An 18,481-nucleotide genomic window follows, 5' to 3' on the forward strand; every position below is an offset into this window, starting at 1 on the left:
TTACAGGCCAGTGGCAGTGAGACAAAGAGAAGCTGATGAATTTGCATTATTTAGGGGTTAGAATCAATAGGACTTGGTGTTTGGTTGGACATTGTGACTCTTATTTACTGTTATGTAATGAATCATACCAAAGGTTACTGCCTTAAAACAACCACAGCCATTTTATTTTTCTCTCTCATGGTTTAAAGGCTGACTGTGATCAGGCAGTTTTGCATTGGGTCTCTCGTGAGGTTGCAGTCAGACAGTGGCTTGGGCTCAAGTCATCTCACAACTTTCTTCTCATGCCTGGTGCTTGATGCGCTGGCTGTCACGTGGGACCTTGGCTGGGGTTGTTGACAAGAATACCTACAATGGCCTCTTCCGGTGACCTGCTTCCTCAGAACATAGCAGCTGAGTTCCAAAAGTGAACTTCCTAAAAGAGCAAGGAGCAAGCACAAAGAATTTTTATGACCTAACTTATGAAGTTATGTAGTATCACTTCTGCTGAGCTTTTTTGGTGGAGGCAGTCACAGAGGTCCATCCAGGTTCAAGGGGTGGGGAATAGACCCATATTACTAGATGAGTGGAGTATCACTGTCACTTCTTATTGTAAGATGAATACTTGGGATTGGATGTATTTTGGTGGCCATATTTGGAAAACAGAGTCTATTACAGTATGTCCGTTACCCACACAATCCATATTTCTCCCTCACGCAAAATTCACGTAATCTCTCCTCCAGTATTCCCTCAGGCTTATCTATTATAGCATAAACTTGACATCCAGGATCTCATTATCTAAATCAGGTCCAGGTATGGATGGGACTCCTTGGGCAGAGCTCCTTGAATTCTCAAGAGAACTCAATCTCATTTCAAAGACCTGTGAACTGAAGATACCAATTGTCTGTCCTTCATACATTTGACATACAGTGGTGGGATAAGCATAGAATAACTGCTGTAGATAACCTTTTCAAAAGAGGGGAAAACAGAAGGTACACCATGGTCACTGGTCCATAGCAATTTTGAAATCTGCTTAGGTACTTACTGCCCATTCCTTAATTAGGGCTCTGTCATACTGCCAGGGAGTTGTTTATAATGGTTCATGGCTTCATACTTTGGGTTCTTGATTGCTTCATCTAGGTCATCCTTCCTTTTCCATAAAAAGTAGCTCACATTTGCAGCTAAGTAGTTTTCTTTAACCTGCTTCCTGTCCAAGGAAGTTTTGGGATCCAAAGGTCTGTTTATTTTTAGTTCAAGATGGTGTAATTTAAAAAACAAAACAAAAAGGAGTAACTTATAATCTACTTTATTAAACAGTTCACACCCACAAATCTTAAGAATAAGCCCATTTCTACATTGGGCTCCCTCTGTGTCTACTGAGGGATAGTACTCAGCAGTCCTTATTGCTTAATAGTGAGTATCTGAGAGACATGCTAGTATAATCCTGAGAAAGTCTTTGCGTCTTTGAAAGGTCTGTGAGCCTTAAATCTTTCTGAAGTCTTAGCGTTTTTACAATCACACCCATGTTTTCATGACAGATTCCTGCGTTTCTGTTCTTCCTGGAAGCCACTTTTTAACTATAGCATTTTTTGCTCTCTGGAGAGGCTAGGAATGAGAAACAGTTTTATTTCTGAACTCTGCAAGTCTTGGCTCCTTTAATTAACCATTTCCCTGTAGTTTATCTCCCTCCTCTCATAGTTCATCACAGGCAGTGAGAAGAATCTTGGTGGCCTTTTGAGAATTTTTCCTGGAATTTTTGGTAGCTAGCTCATTGAGTTCCACTGTCTACAGGCTACAGTGTTTCTACACTTTATGCCACTACATAGCAAGGGTTCTTTTTCCTATAGTTTCCAGTAACATTTTTTTTTAACCTTCCTATAGTCCCTCACCAACAACCTCCTCAGTGCCCTTGCAGGCTTTCACTAACACTCTCTTTTTGAGGCATTTTAACTTTCACCAACACTCTCCTTGAGGCCCTTTCTTTGCTTACAGGTGTGGAAGGTAAGAAAGAAAAGAGAGTCAAGAAAGGTTCCCATATTTCTAACAGGATCATCTACAAAATTACCCATCATTCACTGAAAGTAACACTTGGGGGAGTATCAGGCACTAGAAGGAAAGTAATGAGGTTAGATAGCTTGAATTTGAGGCACTAGTAGGCTAGTCAAGTGAAGATGACCAGTAGTATGTTTATATGTAAGGCTAGAGGTTTGGGTTAAAGGTACAGAGTTGGGAAGCCAACATATTAATGATGGCTGAGGCAGTGGCTATTAATAAGATTCCCAGGAAGTTTGTATTTGAAAAAATTAAAAAAATGGTGTTTTAGAGATTGGCAGTGGAAGTGATAACCAGACAAACTTAGAAATTTTAATATCCCCTTTCTTCCTCAGTACACTCAAACCACAGATTATCTAGAATACAGTGTCACTTCTATTATATATCAAAAATATCTTTTCAGCCATCTCCAAACTAGCAAAAAATAAGAATTAAAAAACTTTTTCTATGTATATATTGGCATATACATTTATGCACATCTATAAAAAAAATAATCTTTAAAAGAAAATGAATTCAACTTTGTTTTCTTTTGTACTTTTTAAAATAAAGGGCAGTGAAATGTATGAAGATTTGGTGTATGTCTCCTGATTCTTAATTTCTCTTATCATTGGGCCTTGATGAATAGTTATTATCAGAGTTACCCTAAGACTATGTAAGTGTTCTGTTCCCATCAAATTTTCCAATTCATATGTTCTTTTCTCTTGTTTTTATTTCTTTTTTATTCCTTAATAGAATAGCAAAGTGGCATCCCTCACATACATATGAGGATTAGTGGAGCTTTAATAAAAGAAATAGAGAAAAAAATGACCCTTAATTAGCAAGGCAAGAGCTTATATATCCATTAGTAATGATGGAATTGTTTTAGGGGAGGAGAGATACATCTCTTATGTGGTCACCTTTTAACTTTATTGCACTTATTTATAAGGTAGAAAGAACATAGAAGATGTAAGAATGGAGAGAAAGCCTATAATTGGAGCATAATAGTGAGTGATGGATAAAATTGTAACAGATAAGTTTGGAGAGGCATGCCTTGAGGATTCTAAGAGGATTGGGAAGCCATTAAAAGGTTTTAAGCAGGGAAGTGAATGGCTTTGGTTGCTGTGTAGACAATAGATAGATAGAAGTAGATATGAGGAAACCATTTAGGGAGCTATCACAGTGATCTAAAGAAAGATGATGTAGTTTAGACTTAGGGTGGTGGCAGTAGAATGAAAGCTTGTTGAGTATATATTGCATTCAGCTACATTTCTAAAACAAAAGCTGAACAACTCCATTCTCATAAAAATCTGGGGTTTAAAAAAATTACATGTGCTTACTAAAGTGAAAATTAAGATCTATACCAAAATGATGTCCTGTTTTCTAATTTTAAAACTTTTAAAAATTTATTTGAACTATAATTAATTATCCCAACTCATATTATCCTAATAAGAGCCTGCAGCTAATATACTTAAAACCTTGTTTGGTCTCTTCCCAGTTGAAATTTTTCATTTTTCAATGTAGACTTGGTAAAATCTATCTCTCCATAATAGACTTTTAAAAAGGTTTGTTAAGGAAATAAGATTATAAACAAGATTTCAAGGAATATATTTAATGATCCTTAATTGTTAAAAAAAAAGATTTTTATGAATTCTTGCATATTACTTGTATTCAGGAGGATGCTACAAAATATGTAATTTTATTTGTTCATTACAGCAGACCTAGCAAAGTCTGTAACTGCACCACTGAATTAGATATTAGATGGTGTTCTTATTAATAATGCCATATCACAGAGTCTAATAGATCTTTTCAATCTTGAAAAATTTTAGTATTTAATTAAAACCCATCACTTATAATAATTCACATCTAGTGAAACTCAGTAATGCTATGCTAATTTATGTTTTTCCTATCAATTTTGAAAAAAAAAGTATATACATCTTTGCACACATCCCCTCCTCAAACACAGACATAGACATACACACACAAACACACACAGATGGAGTTTGTACTCTGGAGTGTTGCTTAAGCTGGGAGCAACTGCTCTAGAGCATTTAGAGGTATGAATAGCCATTTGTTGAAATAAAGCTAAGAATACATGTAATTACACAAATTACATGATGTGGCTTTAACTTTACTTTTCCAAAAACTTCAGAAGTGGAATGCTTCCTCAGAGATACATAATGTCTAAATTTAAGGAAGAAATATGTGCTGAATTTTAAAAAAATAGGTAATCAGCATGTGGTCTTGAGTTTGGGCTTTTGCATTCAAATTTTATTTTTTTAAAACAAAGCATATTCCATACTAAATTCCAAAATATTGTATATCTTACTGTATACAAAAAAATTGTTGGATGCTTTTCTGTATTTGTAATATTTATGACATAAAATGAAGGCTATTATCTCTCATGTACATAAGGTCTAAGTGGACCCTGTTGACTATTGACTGTAGAGTTTGAACTTTGAATAGTTTTGCCTTTTCAGATAGAATTTTCTACTTTGAATGCTTGTAATACATGTTCTCTAAGGTCCCTTTCAGTTCTGATGCTCTTTAATTACATGTTTAAAGACCATTGATTCTCTAAATGCAGGTGGGGTGGTGAAGGAGATGGTTTTAAGAATCTGCCTATGCCTCCTCCTGCTGATTGTTTTAAAATATCTCTATAGTGTTAATGAGGGATATTTACTACTTTTATGCGATAGTATTCTGTTTATGAAGCATGACACTATATTAGTTACTTTGGGACTTAAGGTTAACAACTGCCCCTTACCCTTAGAATTCAGTTATAGGTATCATATTTCAAGAGATTCTTTATTTTTACTTTGAGTTATTTTTTAAAAAAAATTAACCACTGAAGTGTCTAATACTACTGCTTAGAGATTTTAAAACTAATTTATTTAAGCTTAAGTAATTTATTGAGATTTAAATGAGTGGAGTTATTTTGAAAGACTGTGTGTATAAGTATTCACCTCATTTGTGTGGTATCAATCAGGATTAAACAAATTACCATAATGAAAATAAAGTGGTTTTAAAGTAACATAATATGAGAAAATGCTTACCATTTACCTTTTGTTCAGGAATCAAAGGATGAACAGTGGAAACGAGCTATGGATTATTTAAATGTTGTCAATGAACTCAACTACATGACTCAGATTGTTATCATGCTTTACGAGGATCCTAACAAGGTAACAGAGTCTTGATTTGCGTGTGTTACCAGAGGTAAATAAATAATTCGAAGTTTCTCATTTTGAAAGTGTTCTGTAATATTTTTTAGGATCTTTCCTCTGAGGAACGCTTTCATGTTGAATTACATTTTAGTCCAGGAGCCAAAGGATGTGAAGAAGACAAAAATTTACCATCTGGCTATGGATATAGACCAGCTTCAAGGGAGGTAATGAAGATGAAATTTTCATTGCTTAGTTACTATAGTTCTAAATATAAATGAGGTTTCTTTAAGAATTTTCTATTATGTACTATAATTCTTATCTCAACTATGTAGCAAGATGGTTTAAATTTCTTGAAGTATGATTTGGGTAGACAACATTTTTACGCATATTAGAATTTTATATTTTATCTTTTCTCTAGATTTTTTGGATTTTAAGATCAGTACTTAGAATGGATAACTATAATTTTTGTTTTTGTCCCCAGGTCCTACTTGAGGACTAGTCCATTCTTTACTGTGCTAAGCACTTGTTATGAATTACTGCATTTTAATTTTTAACCTTACAAAAGTTAAATATGTACTCAGCTTTAAACTTTTTTTACTAAACTATAATACATATTCGTAAACATACCTAAATCATAAGTGTGTAGTTTAATGATATATCACAAAATGAACACAATTGTAAAACAACTAGCCAGGTTATAGATAGAATATCATTCTAGAAGAACCAGTTGTGCCCCCTCTGTCTCACAACCTCCCTGCCTTCTCCCCAAAGTTACCTACTATCATGACTTTTGGCACCATAGATTAATTTTGTCTATTTTTGGACTTTATGATCACAAATGAAATCACAAAATATGTGCTTTTTTGGGGCGGAGAGTGGGTTTGGCTTCTTTCATTATGTGTTTGAGATTCATGTGTTCTTCATTTTTGTTGCCATGTAGGATTACATTAAATAAATATGGTGCAGTTTATTAATCCATTTCACTATGATGATCATCTGATTTGTTTCCAGTTCAAGGTTTGAAGATGGATGCTTTTATGAAGATTCTTGTTCAGGTCTTTTTCTGAACATACGTACACATTTCTTTTGGATATATATGTAGGTGTAAAATTGCTGGGTTATAGGGTATGCATATGTTCAACTTTTTAAAATACAGTTAAATAACTTTCCAAAGATACTACCATATCTTTATCAGCACTTGGTATGATTAGTGTTTTTAATATAGCTATTTTGGGGACTATGTAGTGATATCTTGTTGTGGCTTAAATTTACATTACCCTCACGACCAATAAGGATTAGTACCTTTTCTTATATTCATTGGTCATTTGAATATGCTTTTTGTGAAGTGCTACTGGCTAGGACTAGTATGGTGTTGAGTAGAAGTGTTGATACTAAGCATCCTTAGTATCATCCTTGTGCATTCCCAAACTAAAGCAAAAGGTCATGTTTCAAAGTGAACTTTTTGGAATTTTGATTGAAATTACATAAACTCTGCAGATCAGTGTTATCAGAGAAATAACACTTTTACAGAATTGAATCTTCTAGTCCAAGGACTTGGTATACAGCTCTGAATTTAGTGAGCTATTCTTTATATGTTCTTGATAAAATTAAGACTTTTTTTAATGTCTTGTATTTACTTTGTCAGAGTAATTCCTAAATTCTTTATGTTATCATAAATGGCTTATTTAAATTTCATTTTCTGTTTGCTATTTTCATATTGAATTTTAACTCATTTTTATATAGAGATTTTACAACTAACAACCTTACTGCATGCTGTTTATTCATTCTAATAATTTATCCATAGAGTCATTTGAATTTTTTATGTATATGATCGTATCTGTGAATGATGACAAATGTCCAGCAAAATATTGAATAGATTTAGTGATGGTGGGCACTCTTGTCTTTCAGTGATTTATTAATTGTGATGATTGTTTCAAGTTTTTAGATATCCCTTACCTGGTTGAAGAAGTTTATCTTTATTTTCTATACCCCTTAGTTTGATGAAGGTTTTTATGTACTTCTGCTTGGCTTCTTTTAGCTAACGTACGTTCATAAGATTCATTGATGTAATTAGTTTTAGTTTGCCCATTCTTAGTGCTTTAAAATATGTATTTTAGTGTAATTTACCCAATTTATCTGTCCTGTTTATTTATTTTTTAATTTATTTATTTTATTTATTTATTTTTGGCTGCGTTGGGTCTTCGTTGCTGTGCGCGGGCTTTCTCTAGTTGTGGCGAGCATGGGTGACTCTTGGTTGAGGTGTGTGGGCTTCTCATTGTGATGGCTTCTCTTGTTGTGGAGCATGGGCTCTAGACGTGTGGGCTTCAGTAGTTGTGGCATGCGGGCTCAGTAGTTGTGGCATGCGGGCTCTAGAGCGCAGGCTCAGTAGTTGTGGCACACAGGCTTAGTTGCTCTGCGGCATGTGGTATCTTCCCGGACCAGGGCTCGAACCTGTGTCCCCTGCATTGGCAGGCAGATTCTTAACCACTGCGCCACCAGGGAAGCCCTACCCGTTCTATTTAGATGGATATTTAGTGTAACTTTTTAAAACATATCTGTTTTCTGTACTATACTGTGAGAGTCTTATAATTTGAGACAGTATCTTATTCATCTGTGTCTTGGCATATGGTACATACTAACTAAATATTCAGTGAGTCATCAAATGGTTGTTATTTAAGTATGCAATCATCACATTTGTTGGAAATATTTGGCATAGAGTTTGAATTTTCTAAAATTTATAACTTCAGATACTGTTTCAGTTTGTGGTTGAGTTGATGGCATTACTGGTAACAAAACTGATCTCTTTTTTCTTACTGTCATTTATTATTATTGCTTATTTATTTGGGCATTGGATGAAATTTAATTAAGTACTTTGTTTTATATGGCTTTTTATTGTCGTTTTATGGTTTAATTTATCCAAAGAGTATGTATTTCTTGAAGTCGGGAACTCTATCATCTGTCTTACAATATCCAGAATAATACTAGGCTGTCATAAGAATTCAATTATTAATTCACTTGAATAAACAAACTTGTATATGTACTGCAAGTGACTACACCAGTTGGTGGTTGAATTTGTTCATCTGAAGAGATTGATTTGTTTTATCTGAATTTTATTATGTTCTATTCTTTCTGCACAGAATGAAGGCAGGAGATCTTTTAAAATTGATAGTGATGATGAGCCACATACTTCTAAGAAAGATGAGGTTGATCGAGCTGTGATATTGTTTAAACCTATGGTATCAGAGCCAATTCATATACACAGGAAGTCTCCACTTCCAAGATCTAGGAAGATGGCTGCAAATGAAGTAAGTATATATCAGAGCATGTCTTTTATTAAGTAAACTAACTATATTTTAATAAAACAGAAAAGAAAATACAGCTTTAATTATCAAGCTTGGGAACCTAACAGATTTTTAATTGTCAACTTTATTTTTCAAATAAATTTTTTAAAATATAGAGGCAGTTAGAAAATACAAAGATTAATTTTAGAATTTGGAGCTTTATAGTTTTCATAGCAAAGTTGAATAGAAATAGTAAAATAAGACCTTTCGAAGACTTGATCCATTATTTTCTTGTCACTTTAAGTTATTCTAATAAAGAACTTTTTTAGAAGTCTGATTTAATGGATCAGGAATAATTTTTGGTTAAAAGTAGTGAGGAATTGCCAGAGATGCTTCAGCAACAGCTGATTCCAATGACACTGTAGATTAAGATGTGAAATTCTGAATTGTTAACCTGATTGCAAAAGTCAGTATAGGAATTTGAAAATTTGATGCTATGGTTGAAAAATTTACCTTTGTATTAAGGTCTATAATGAAATAACTTAGGCTAATTCTTATGCTCACTAACAAAATAACATTTAAATAACTACTAAAATAACATTTAAAAGGAAAGTTGAGCAGTTGGAATAAAGTTTAAGTAAATCTTTAACATCTATATACATTTTTATACTCTGAATACCTTCTTTTTGGGTTATTTATATTCTCTATAGGATGATTCCCCCAGCACTGATTTGAGATCAGTGCTTATAAATGTTTTCTAAATGCTCAAGTAAAAGTATAAGATAGGAAGAACCATCAACTTTTAATTAGAAAAATATTTTTTGTTGATGATTAAATATGCCAATCTTAAGAGTTAGGTATAACATCTAGCAGTTGGTGAGTAAGAACATAAACACCAACAAATGAGAATTATGCTCATTTCTATAGCCCCAAATTATCCAAACGAATGTGCTTTTGATTCTCAAATTTCAAATGTATGTGTCCCAATTTGACAATTATGTATAGGAAAAACATCTCAATAAAATAGATTGTTGTAATTTTACAATGGAAAATGTATACTAGTTAGGGTTCCCGTGAATGGGATATTTTAAGTTAATTATGGGTTGGCCAAAAAGTTCGTTCCGGTTTTTCCGTGCGCTCTTTCGGCCAACCCAATATAAAAGAGGATGATTAACAATCGTAGAATTTGGAATTATTTGTTCTATTATAGCTTAATTTAAGAATGAGAAATCTGGGGTTATGTTCAGTTATCTTTAATTTCAGAAAATTGGGAAATGACATTTATTAATGTAACCTAAAATACCATTTGTGTGAGGGCAGTGATTTTGGTGTTGTTGAACAAAGCAATCTGCAATTCATCAGACTGTTCAGAATTTCACCATTAAACCTTTTTCTGAACTCCAGAAGAAGTCTGTAACACTGATGCAGTCAAACGTATTCTGAGTCTTCATTTTGCACCTCATCTGTATTTGTGAAATCTTCAACAAAATCACTGCCCTTTGTTAACTCTTAAAACGCAGAACACATTTATAAAACCTTTTTCTCGTAAATACTTAAATAGTTGCTTTCAAGAGATTATTTCTATGCCATGCTAAACTTTTACTTCTATAAGGTAAATTATTCAAGTAAAACCTTGAAGACTTTTTCCAGCGTCCATCATCTCCATGGATATCAGAAGTTTGTACTTCCAAAAGACATACAGAGAAAAAGACTATTCTCTTCATTTTGTGCAAGTAGATTTTACTCTGTCCTCACTGTCTGAAACCTGAACATGCAAACATGTAAAATGAGAATGTTTGCTGCATGTTTTGCCTACTGAACTCTATAAATAATCTTTGGAGGGGGTAAATAAATAGATAGCTTGAAAGTGTAAACAAGTGCAATTTGAATCCTCCATCTTATGATCTCTAATTTTTTTTGTCTGGCAGACAGATTTCCTTTCATACATATATACAATGAAGTCTCTTTAACCCTTTGCAGGATTCTTTAGTGCTTTGGGTTGAAAAGTTTGCCCAGTATAGCATAAAACCTCTTGAATATCATATTTTTAACATTGCTAAGATAAAAAATTGTTAAAATCTTTCCAGTTCTAAGAGGGAAGCGACAACTATTAAGCAGTATAAATATTTTGTATATTTAAGATAGTAATGTAATTCTCATAATCATTATTACTCACAATTAGATTTATAAGTGATTCCTATCAATTTCTCAAATATTAAAATATTTGGCTCCCAAATTACTGTTTAATAGTTTTTTAAAAATTGATAAACAAATGCAAACAAACTGTATTTTTTTTTCTTTCTGATCATTTGGCTCTGTTGTATCTAACTTTGCATGCTCTGCTTTTTTTTTTTTTTTTTTTTTTTTTTTTGCCCCTTTCTCACTTCCAGGAAGAGAGCCCCCTGAGTGTGTCTAGCCCAGAGGGTACTGGTACCTGGCTGCATTACACCAGTGGTGTGGGTACTGGGCGTCGAAGACGCAGATCAGGGGAACAAATCACTTCTTCCCCTGTCTCCCCCAAATCATTGGCTTTCACATCCAGTATTTTTGGCTCATGGCAACAGGTTTTTAAACTTTACTTCATTAAACATTTTTCCTCCCCGTATTCAGAGCAACAAACAGCTGTCTTTGAGGACATCTAATCCCTTATATTTTACATCAGAGTAAATCCTTCTGTTTTTAAATTTTGAATTCACTTAAAAATGCTTGTAATGTCTCACAATATTTGAGGGAAAGAAACCACTTACATTGCATGTGTTTAACATTTTTACTGGGGGGGTTTTAAATATCCAGGATTTTAAAATTAGTCAATAAATTTTATACTCCTGGAACTTTAGCTTGTTAATTAAAATTTTTTAAATGTAAAGAAATCTTTTTTTGACTTATTTATTCTTTAAAATATTCAGAAATGAAATTACATAATTTTATGGTAAGAAAATTTAATAACCTTTTCCCCCATAATTGAGAAATAGATTCCATCTGGAATTTGCTGAGAATGTAAACATTTTTTTAAATATCAAAATTTATGTGGCCCTGTGTTAATTAGCAGGATACATCTAATACTGATGGTTCTCTCCCTCGCTTTCTATTATCTGGAAGTATCTAATAATTACATACAGTATGGGGTTTTTTTAGTTGTATAATATCTTAATGCTCTCTTTAAGATAAAAGGGGACAATGTATATGTGCCCATCAACAATATGCCCCAACAAAAGGGGTCAAAATAAAATTACTTCAGAAAGACTTTTTGTGATGACATTTGGAAACTTAAAATACTATGGGTTTTTTTGGTTTTCTGTTTTTTCACAATGGAAGGTCTGCTCTTACACGTGACTTTTCCAAGAATTTCAGCAATTTCCTTTTGGAAATATAATGCATTGATTATAGGAAAAGGGATTATGGTATCCATTAAGGCTGTGAATATTTAAAGGTTACTCTGATAAAGCCTGTGCATGGATCAGTAATTGTATGGTGATCTCAACAGTCTGTCTGTCCTTTCTTTTGTTTGTGATTGTTTTTTCCCCCTTCAAATACAGGAGCCGTTTAAGAGTGGGCATTTGGCTTCTTTTAAGAGAGAGTGAAATTTTATCAGTCTATTAATTGTTTCTTTTCATCTGTCTTGTTTCATACATGATATTTAATTCTGAATGCCTGCTTCGCACCACTTCATTGCAAGGACCTCATATGAAATGGACTCCCTTCAGAAGGGGATCTTGCATGATCTTTCATAATTTGTGTATTTCTACTAATATTTATCATACAGCTTATTAACCTTTGTCTGTCTGGAACAGGCTGCAAATGAAGTATGGACTTTTTAATTTATTTTACTGTTTTAGTTCATTTATTTTGCTTTCCTTGTGCAGGTTGTATCTGAAAATGCTAATTACTTGCGAACACCAAGAACTCTTGTAGAACAGAAGCAGAACCCTACTGTAGGTATGTGGTCTAAAGGAAGTTGTATTCCAAACCTTAAACTCACTATTTTGCACACATGTAAAACTCTTCAGAGGTGAAAGCATGACCAAATGCTATGCTTTAGTTTTTATTTAACATACACTAATTCAGAAATGTTGAGTCATAAAGCTCAAAATATAAAGTTTTGACGAAATAAATACGAAATAGCATTAATTTTGTTTCATAACCCTTTTGAATGCCCATAATGTAAACTACTTAGTCTAATTGCCAGTGCTCATTTTTTATCTTGTATTCTATAAGTTAAAATCCCAACATGTTTTAATTTAGGAAGGAAACTTCATTTTTCCCAGCTGATAAAGATGAAAATATGCTATTGCATACAAAAAGAATCTACTATTCTGATTAAAAAATTTTTTAAGTGGAGAGTGTTTCAAACCCTATCTGGGTATATTAATTATCTTTTTGGTTTTGGTCATCTCTTAAGGAAAGCCAAAGCAAAACTAATGTACAGTGACAATGTTAATTCTTTATTGACCTATAGAACATAACTGTTTCTTTGCTAACACTCAAGCAAAGCAACATTGAAAAAGACCTTTCTAAACTTATTTTAGTTTTAAGCTCATGATAGATAAACTACATGAGATAATGACATATTATTTTCTGTAAATAGTTGTCTAAATCAGTTTAATAACAGCATAAATAAATTTCATTATGTTTCGACTATGTATGTACTATGATCTCTATACTAAGTTTATGAACTGTCCATTGATGCCTACATACTTGAAAAAATCTCTCTTTAATTACATATATGTTAATTTGATACCTTTTGATATTCCCACAGTGTCTTGCCATATACACACACACACACGTATGTGTGTGTGTGTGTGTGTATATATATGTGTATATATATATATTACTCCTTTCTTTATGTATCATAATGTATCTGATAAAAATTTACTTAATCCTTACCCAGTGGTAAAAGTTTTACTTGGGTATAAAGACTTTTACTACAAGTTAAGCATCAAATTGGGGTCTTATTAATTAAGATCTTAAATCATTTAAGTATTAGGAATTTAGAGTGATTTAGGCCTGAATGACCACTTAAAAGGAATTGTTTCACCTGGTCTTCTCACAAATTTCATAATAGATATTGATAACTCAAATTCAAGGGCATCAGGAAAGCTTCTTCATTTACAGATATACATTCAAAAATATTGATTTAGTATGATTTAATTTATGCTAGGAGAAGTTTTTTTATATGGCCTGCTCATGCAAATTGATTGACAGAATTCCTTATCATCCTAAATTAATTTTTATGATAGCGTTTTTTAAAATATGTATATATCTAATTACTGTGTGGGCATATTATTTTCCTCAAAGAACATTTTCTCCAGTGTAAAATGCCTCCATTTGTACATACGATAAATGGTGGTGGTGATTGTATTAAGTTGACATTAAAAGTGAATTGTGAGCCTGTTCAGGACACTGCCAAATATGTGTGGTAAGAGCCATGTTATTGCATGCTGCATGAATTCCCAATGTGAATAGAAGAACACCCGTTGTTGTATGTATTTTCTCTAACTCCCATCAGGGTCTCACTGTGCGGGCCTGTTTAGCACCTCGGTGCTCGGGGGTTCTTCAAGCGCACCTAACCTACAGGATTATGCTCGTACTCATCGTAAAAAGCTGACCTCTTCTGGCTGCATAGATGGTATGTGCACACATGCACACACAGATTCATACCTACACCCATGCACACACCCATGAGCATACGATATTTCTCAAAGGCAAGCCTAAGGCCACTGACTGATGCAAGTGGAATCCTAGCACCCTTTGCCTAAGTGACTATCAGTGCTCTGTTATTCACTACTTGGGTCCATGTTTCATCAAACAGTTAATTGTAGTTAGACTTAACAGTACTTGTTCAGTGAGTATTTCACTGAAATATGAAATTTAGAACTACATCATGTGTATTCTTCTTTTAAATAGTTGATAAGCCATATTATAAAGAGGAAATCTTTGCTCTTTTAAATGTTTGTTCATTATTAAACCTTATTTTATTTACTAGTATTGATCTAAATAAATAAAGTGAATGGAATGTTTATAAGTAGAAGAAAATATCATATTGGCAATATTTTTATAAGAATAAACATAAGATGAGAATATTTTAGGACCCCTAGTAGAAGGAAATCCTCTCATTATTGTTAATACACCTTAAATTATAGTATTCAGAACATCTCTTGAGGCTCACAGAAGCTTGCCCCTTTTGTTAATAGGAGTGTTTATTAGTCCTTTCTGAATTAGCTTTATTTGAAACTTTTTCTCATGTATCCACAAATTTATTTTACTCAGTAAAACATGGCTTTCCCAGAATTGCCAGCTCATCCTGCTTTTCTTTCTTTTGTATATTTCATTAAACACTTTGCCTCTGTCATCAAGCCATTTACTTCTTTTAACCAGTTTTTGGCTTATTTCCCTCTCTCATTGTCCCTTCTGCATGTCACCTAATTCTAACCTCCTTATATATTTGTTTTTCCTCCTCTTTTTTTAAGTGTCCTTCTTTTGGTAGCTGTTACGAATTTCAGGTACCTGTTTTTCTCTTTCTCAGACGCCACACGCGGTTCTGCTGTTAAAAGGTTTTCTATCTCATTTGCTCGACACCCAACCAATGGTACGTTTTGCTTTTATTTTAAAAGATAATCCCCTGCTTCATCCTTTTTTATTTTTCTTCTGTTTCAAAATATGTGGGGTATACAGTATCATTCTTTTCTCAGTCCTTAATTTCAATTGGCATACAATTCTAACTTATTATTCACCCAAAATATTGATACTGTCTAGCTCCCTTTTTCATCTGTAATTTACACAATAATTTAGCACTACTCATCAAACTTTTAAATGACCACAATGATGATGAGTTTTAATACTTAATTAGCACCTAAAAATTCCTTCTGATTTCTCAAGTGATCAATCTACGTAATTTAAAAAATACAATTAGTATTATTTATTTTCTTTTTAATTCTTAATAATTTTAATGTGTTTTTCTTCCTAATTTATTTTCTTTTTTTTTGAATTTTTGAATTTTATTTTATTTTTTTATACAGCAGGTTCTTATTAGTTATCTATTTTATACATATTGTTGTATATAGGTCACTCCCAATCTTCCAATTCTCCCAACCATGATCACATGGTTGTTTCACTGAGCTATTTAACAAAAATACAGAACCACACTTGTCAAATAGCCAAATGAGATGTGTCTTTGCAAACTTCTTGGGAACTAGGGGATGCAGGTTTCACTGTGTAACATTATTTATGCCTGGCTGTCTAAAGCAAAACCCAACTTGGTCTGGAGCACTCTGAAAACTTCATTCAGCATTCACTTTGTCCTCATGTGGCAATATGGTTTGCAGCTGTCAAGCAACCAATTTTGGGGGGGTACCATTGCTTTTTGTTAGAATTGGGAGGGCTCCTGATAGGAAGAAGACTAGGCTAAAAATCTAGACAACCAGTTCAATTAAATTCAGTTTTTGAGGCTGAACAGGAAGGTTTTGTGGCCGTTATTTATAAGCTGAATTTTGCACTATTACAGCTTTCTTACATAGAGATTTTTTCATGTGGGACAAGAGGGAATATTTACTAATCATTTTTAAATAACTCAGAATCAAAGAATTTAAAAGAAAACATACACATTTTTGCTTTTATTCGGAATGAAGTTGTTTTTATCCATGCAATTTTTTTTTCTTTTTCTTTTTAATTGCAATTAAGTCTTTCAAAAACTCAAGTCAGGTCTTTCAGAAACTATTATGAAGCTCAAGGATTGAACACAAGTTTATAGCCATTCTTCTCCTTCTGGATCCTTTAACAGCACACCTGAGTTAACAGTGCACTAATACTTCTTGAAGGTGGAGTAAGAAGATCTAATCCTCAACAAGTGAAAATTTAGCCTTAAAGCTAAATGTGCTTTCCCTCCATTGTAGCTGTTTAAATGCTACTTTTTGAAGAAAAAGATCCTTATTTGATACAGCTGCAGCTTCTAAAGAACCCACATGCATAAGAACTTCTTAGAAGAAAAACTGAAGTCACAAGAAAAACCGAAGTCACAAGAAAACCGGAGTCACAAAATTCTAAAGAAGAGACATTGAAGCTTTAAGACTGACTATAGTTTTTGTACAAAATGCTTATGTGTTTATAGCCAGTATTGCAAGTTTTATATAGGAGAAATCTTTGTTTACTGAAGCTTAAAAAAAAAAAAAAGCTTTTGTTAAGTTTAACAGAAAATAGAGTAATTTTATATTCTTTTGGTTTAGACTTTTTAAAAAATGTGGATTTTCCACACACTGTGTGACTTGATGCATATAAAATGCATCCCTTTCAATTCTATAAATATTTCTTATGGGTTTCAAATTTTCTTTTTTATGCTGTGTTGTCTTATCTGTCCTATGAGTTGTCATTTGACTCTTTCTTTTTATTTTCCTTAACTTTCATGTTTTTTCCATCTTAACACATATTATGGACTTACCCCTCCCCTTCATCTTTAGTTCAAAGAACATGGTGAAACAAGTATCTTCTGACAGTGCTTTACCTTACTTTCTGGGCCTCTGTGCAGAACACCTACACCTCTATAGGTGCTGGTCCGTTTCCTCTGTGGAATTTCTAGGCTCCAGTGGTATGTTTTTATAGCTTCTAAACATGACAGCAGGGTGGCTTTTTAAACTGCTGCGCTAACCCTTTCACTGTGCATTAAAGAAAAAGTTTACTAAGGATAGATGGAAAAAGATGTAGTCCAAAGGGACTTGATTATATTGTCATTTGCCTGTTATAAAATCTAACAGGCAAGTGCAAGAAAATAGTTGTTACAAAAAACTTATAAACATTCTGAGGAAAGGATAAAAAAGCCACAGTATTAAGTTTAGCGTAATGCAAGGAAAGGGTTTGCGCTTATTTGCATGAATCTTGTACTTTTAAAGAAATGTAGTACTTGTGGAAGCCTAATTTCTTTAGTGCTTAACGTAGGTGCTTTAGCTGCTATTATGGTATTATAGTTTTGTTTTGTTTTAAGTATACGTAATGTTCTGTCATGCTTTGGTTTGCACCTGAAAATCAAACATACCAGTTTTGTTAATCAAAGGATTTGTTGTTTTCATTGAAAGATTAGATTCTCTTTTAACCAGAGTTTCCCTATTGCAACTAACAATTAGACAGTTCTTGGGTCAGTATTTTCTCCCAAAATTAAATAAATATCAGTCAGTGTTAAAATGAGCACATGCCTGTTGAAGCAGAGAGTTTTCCAGTCTATTTGAGTTTAATTAATTTTTACTTTTAAGTTAAGAATATTAGACTTTATGTAGAAACTAAACATTAAAAGTATTTCTTTTGGAGGAAAACTAGTTTAAATTTTTGAAAAAGTACATGCAGAAAGACTTGTTATTTTAGTTGTATATAAAAGCAATTTTAAAATCCATTCAGTTGAATAAAGTTTAAATAAATAGGCAATATTTATAAAAAGTGAATAACCTATGTCCTATTTGTTTAAAAAAACTGTATATTTAAGTGCTTTTGTTTCACTGATGGTATTAATACATATCTGCATGGTTTGTTTCATGAAATTTTTGTATTTCTGTGCCATTGTTGGATGCAAACATATTTGTATTTTGTATTGCTTTTTACTTGGCCTGACTTCACCCAGCTAGCAATTTCCAACAATAGAATTATTGTGTTAATTCAATAAAGGTAGGTGAAATATGTTTTGGAATTTTAATTTCAGCGTAAATGAATGGATGTTATTTTGGGGTCACACTAGAGAGTATTATTGGCCTTGTTATGACTAGAAAGGTATTTAAAATCACTCTTCACAAGTAATCGCTTAATTGTTTTTCAACAAGAAGTTACCTTTAGCATTCTGGCATCAGGGACACATTATGGCATCAGCTTATTCACCTATCAAATAGACCTGATTCTAAAAAGTAAAAACTGAAAAACCTGTATTTTTTTCTGTTTATTATTCCCCCAGGTTTTTTTCTTTAAGTATTATTCTTAGATTTTACCAAAATACAGAATGAAATTGTGTGCATGCTGTACTATGTGGTTACATTTAAAATGAAATCTTTGTCACATCTTGAT

The 18,481-nt window shown here is 32.9% G+C and overlaps 1 protein-coding gene across 19 annotated transcripts in view; it reads left to right on the top strand.

Annotated features, from left to right (window-relative positions):
- PPIP5K2 (diphosphoinositol pentakisphosphate kinase 2) overlaps positions 1-18,481 on the top strand; it is an 81,209-nt gene that overhangs the window by 53,045 nt on the left and 9,683 nt on the right. For 3 of the 19 annotated variants that reach the window (XM_082375250.1, XM_082375238.1, XM_082375249.1), the window contains exons 22-29: positions 5,079-5,186; positions 5,276-5,392; positions 8,306-8,473; positions 10,062-10,182; positions 10,844-11,013; positions 12,313-12,385; positions 13,956-14,075; positions 14,973-15,035. In XM_082375250.1, the coding sequence (XP_082231376.1) occupies positions 5,079-5,186; positions 5,276-5,392; positions 8,306-8,473; positions 10,062-10,182; positions 10,844-11,013; positions 12,313-12,385; positions 13,956-14,075; positions 14,973-15,035 (940 nt within the window). The other 16 variants (XM_082375241.1, XM_082375242.1, XM_082375243.1 and 13 more) reach the window with 16 other exon arrangements.

The sequence above is a fragment of the Balaenoptera borealis genome (genome assembly GCF_965194805.1).
Source record: "Balaenoptera borealis genome assembly, chromosome: 2".
Taxonomy (NCBI): Eukaryota; Metazoa; Chordata; class Mammalia; order Artiodactyla; family Balaenopteridae; genus Balaenoptera; species Balaenoptera borealis.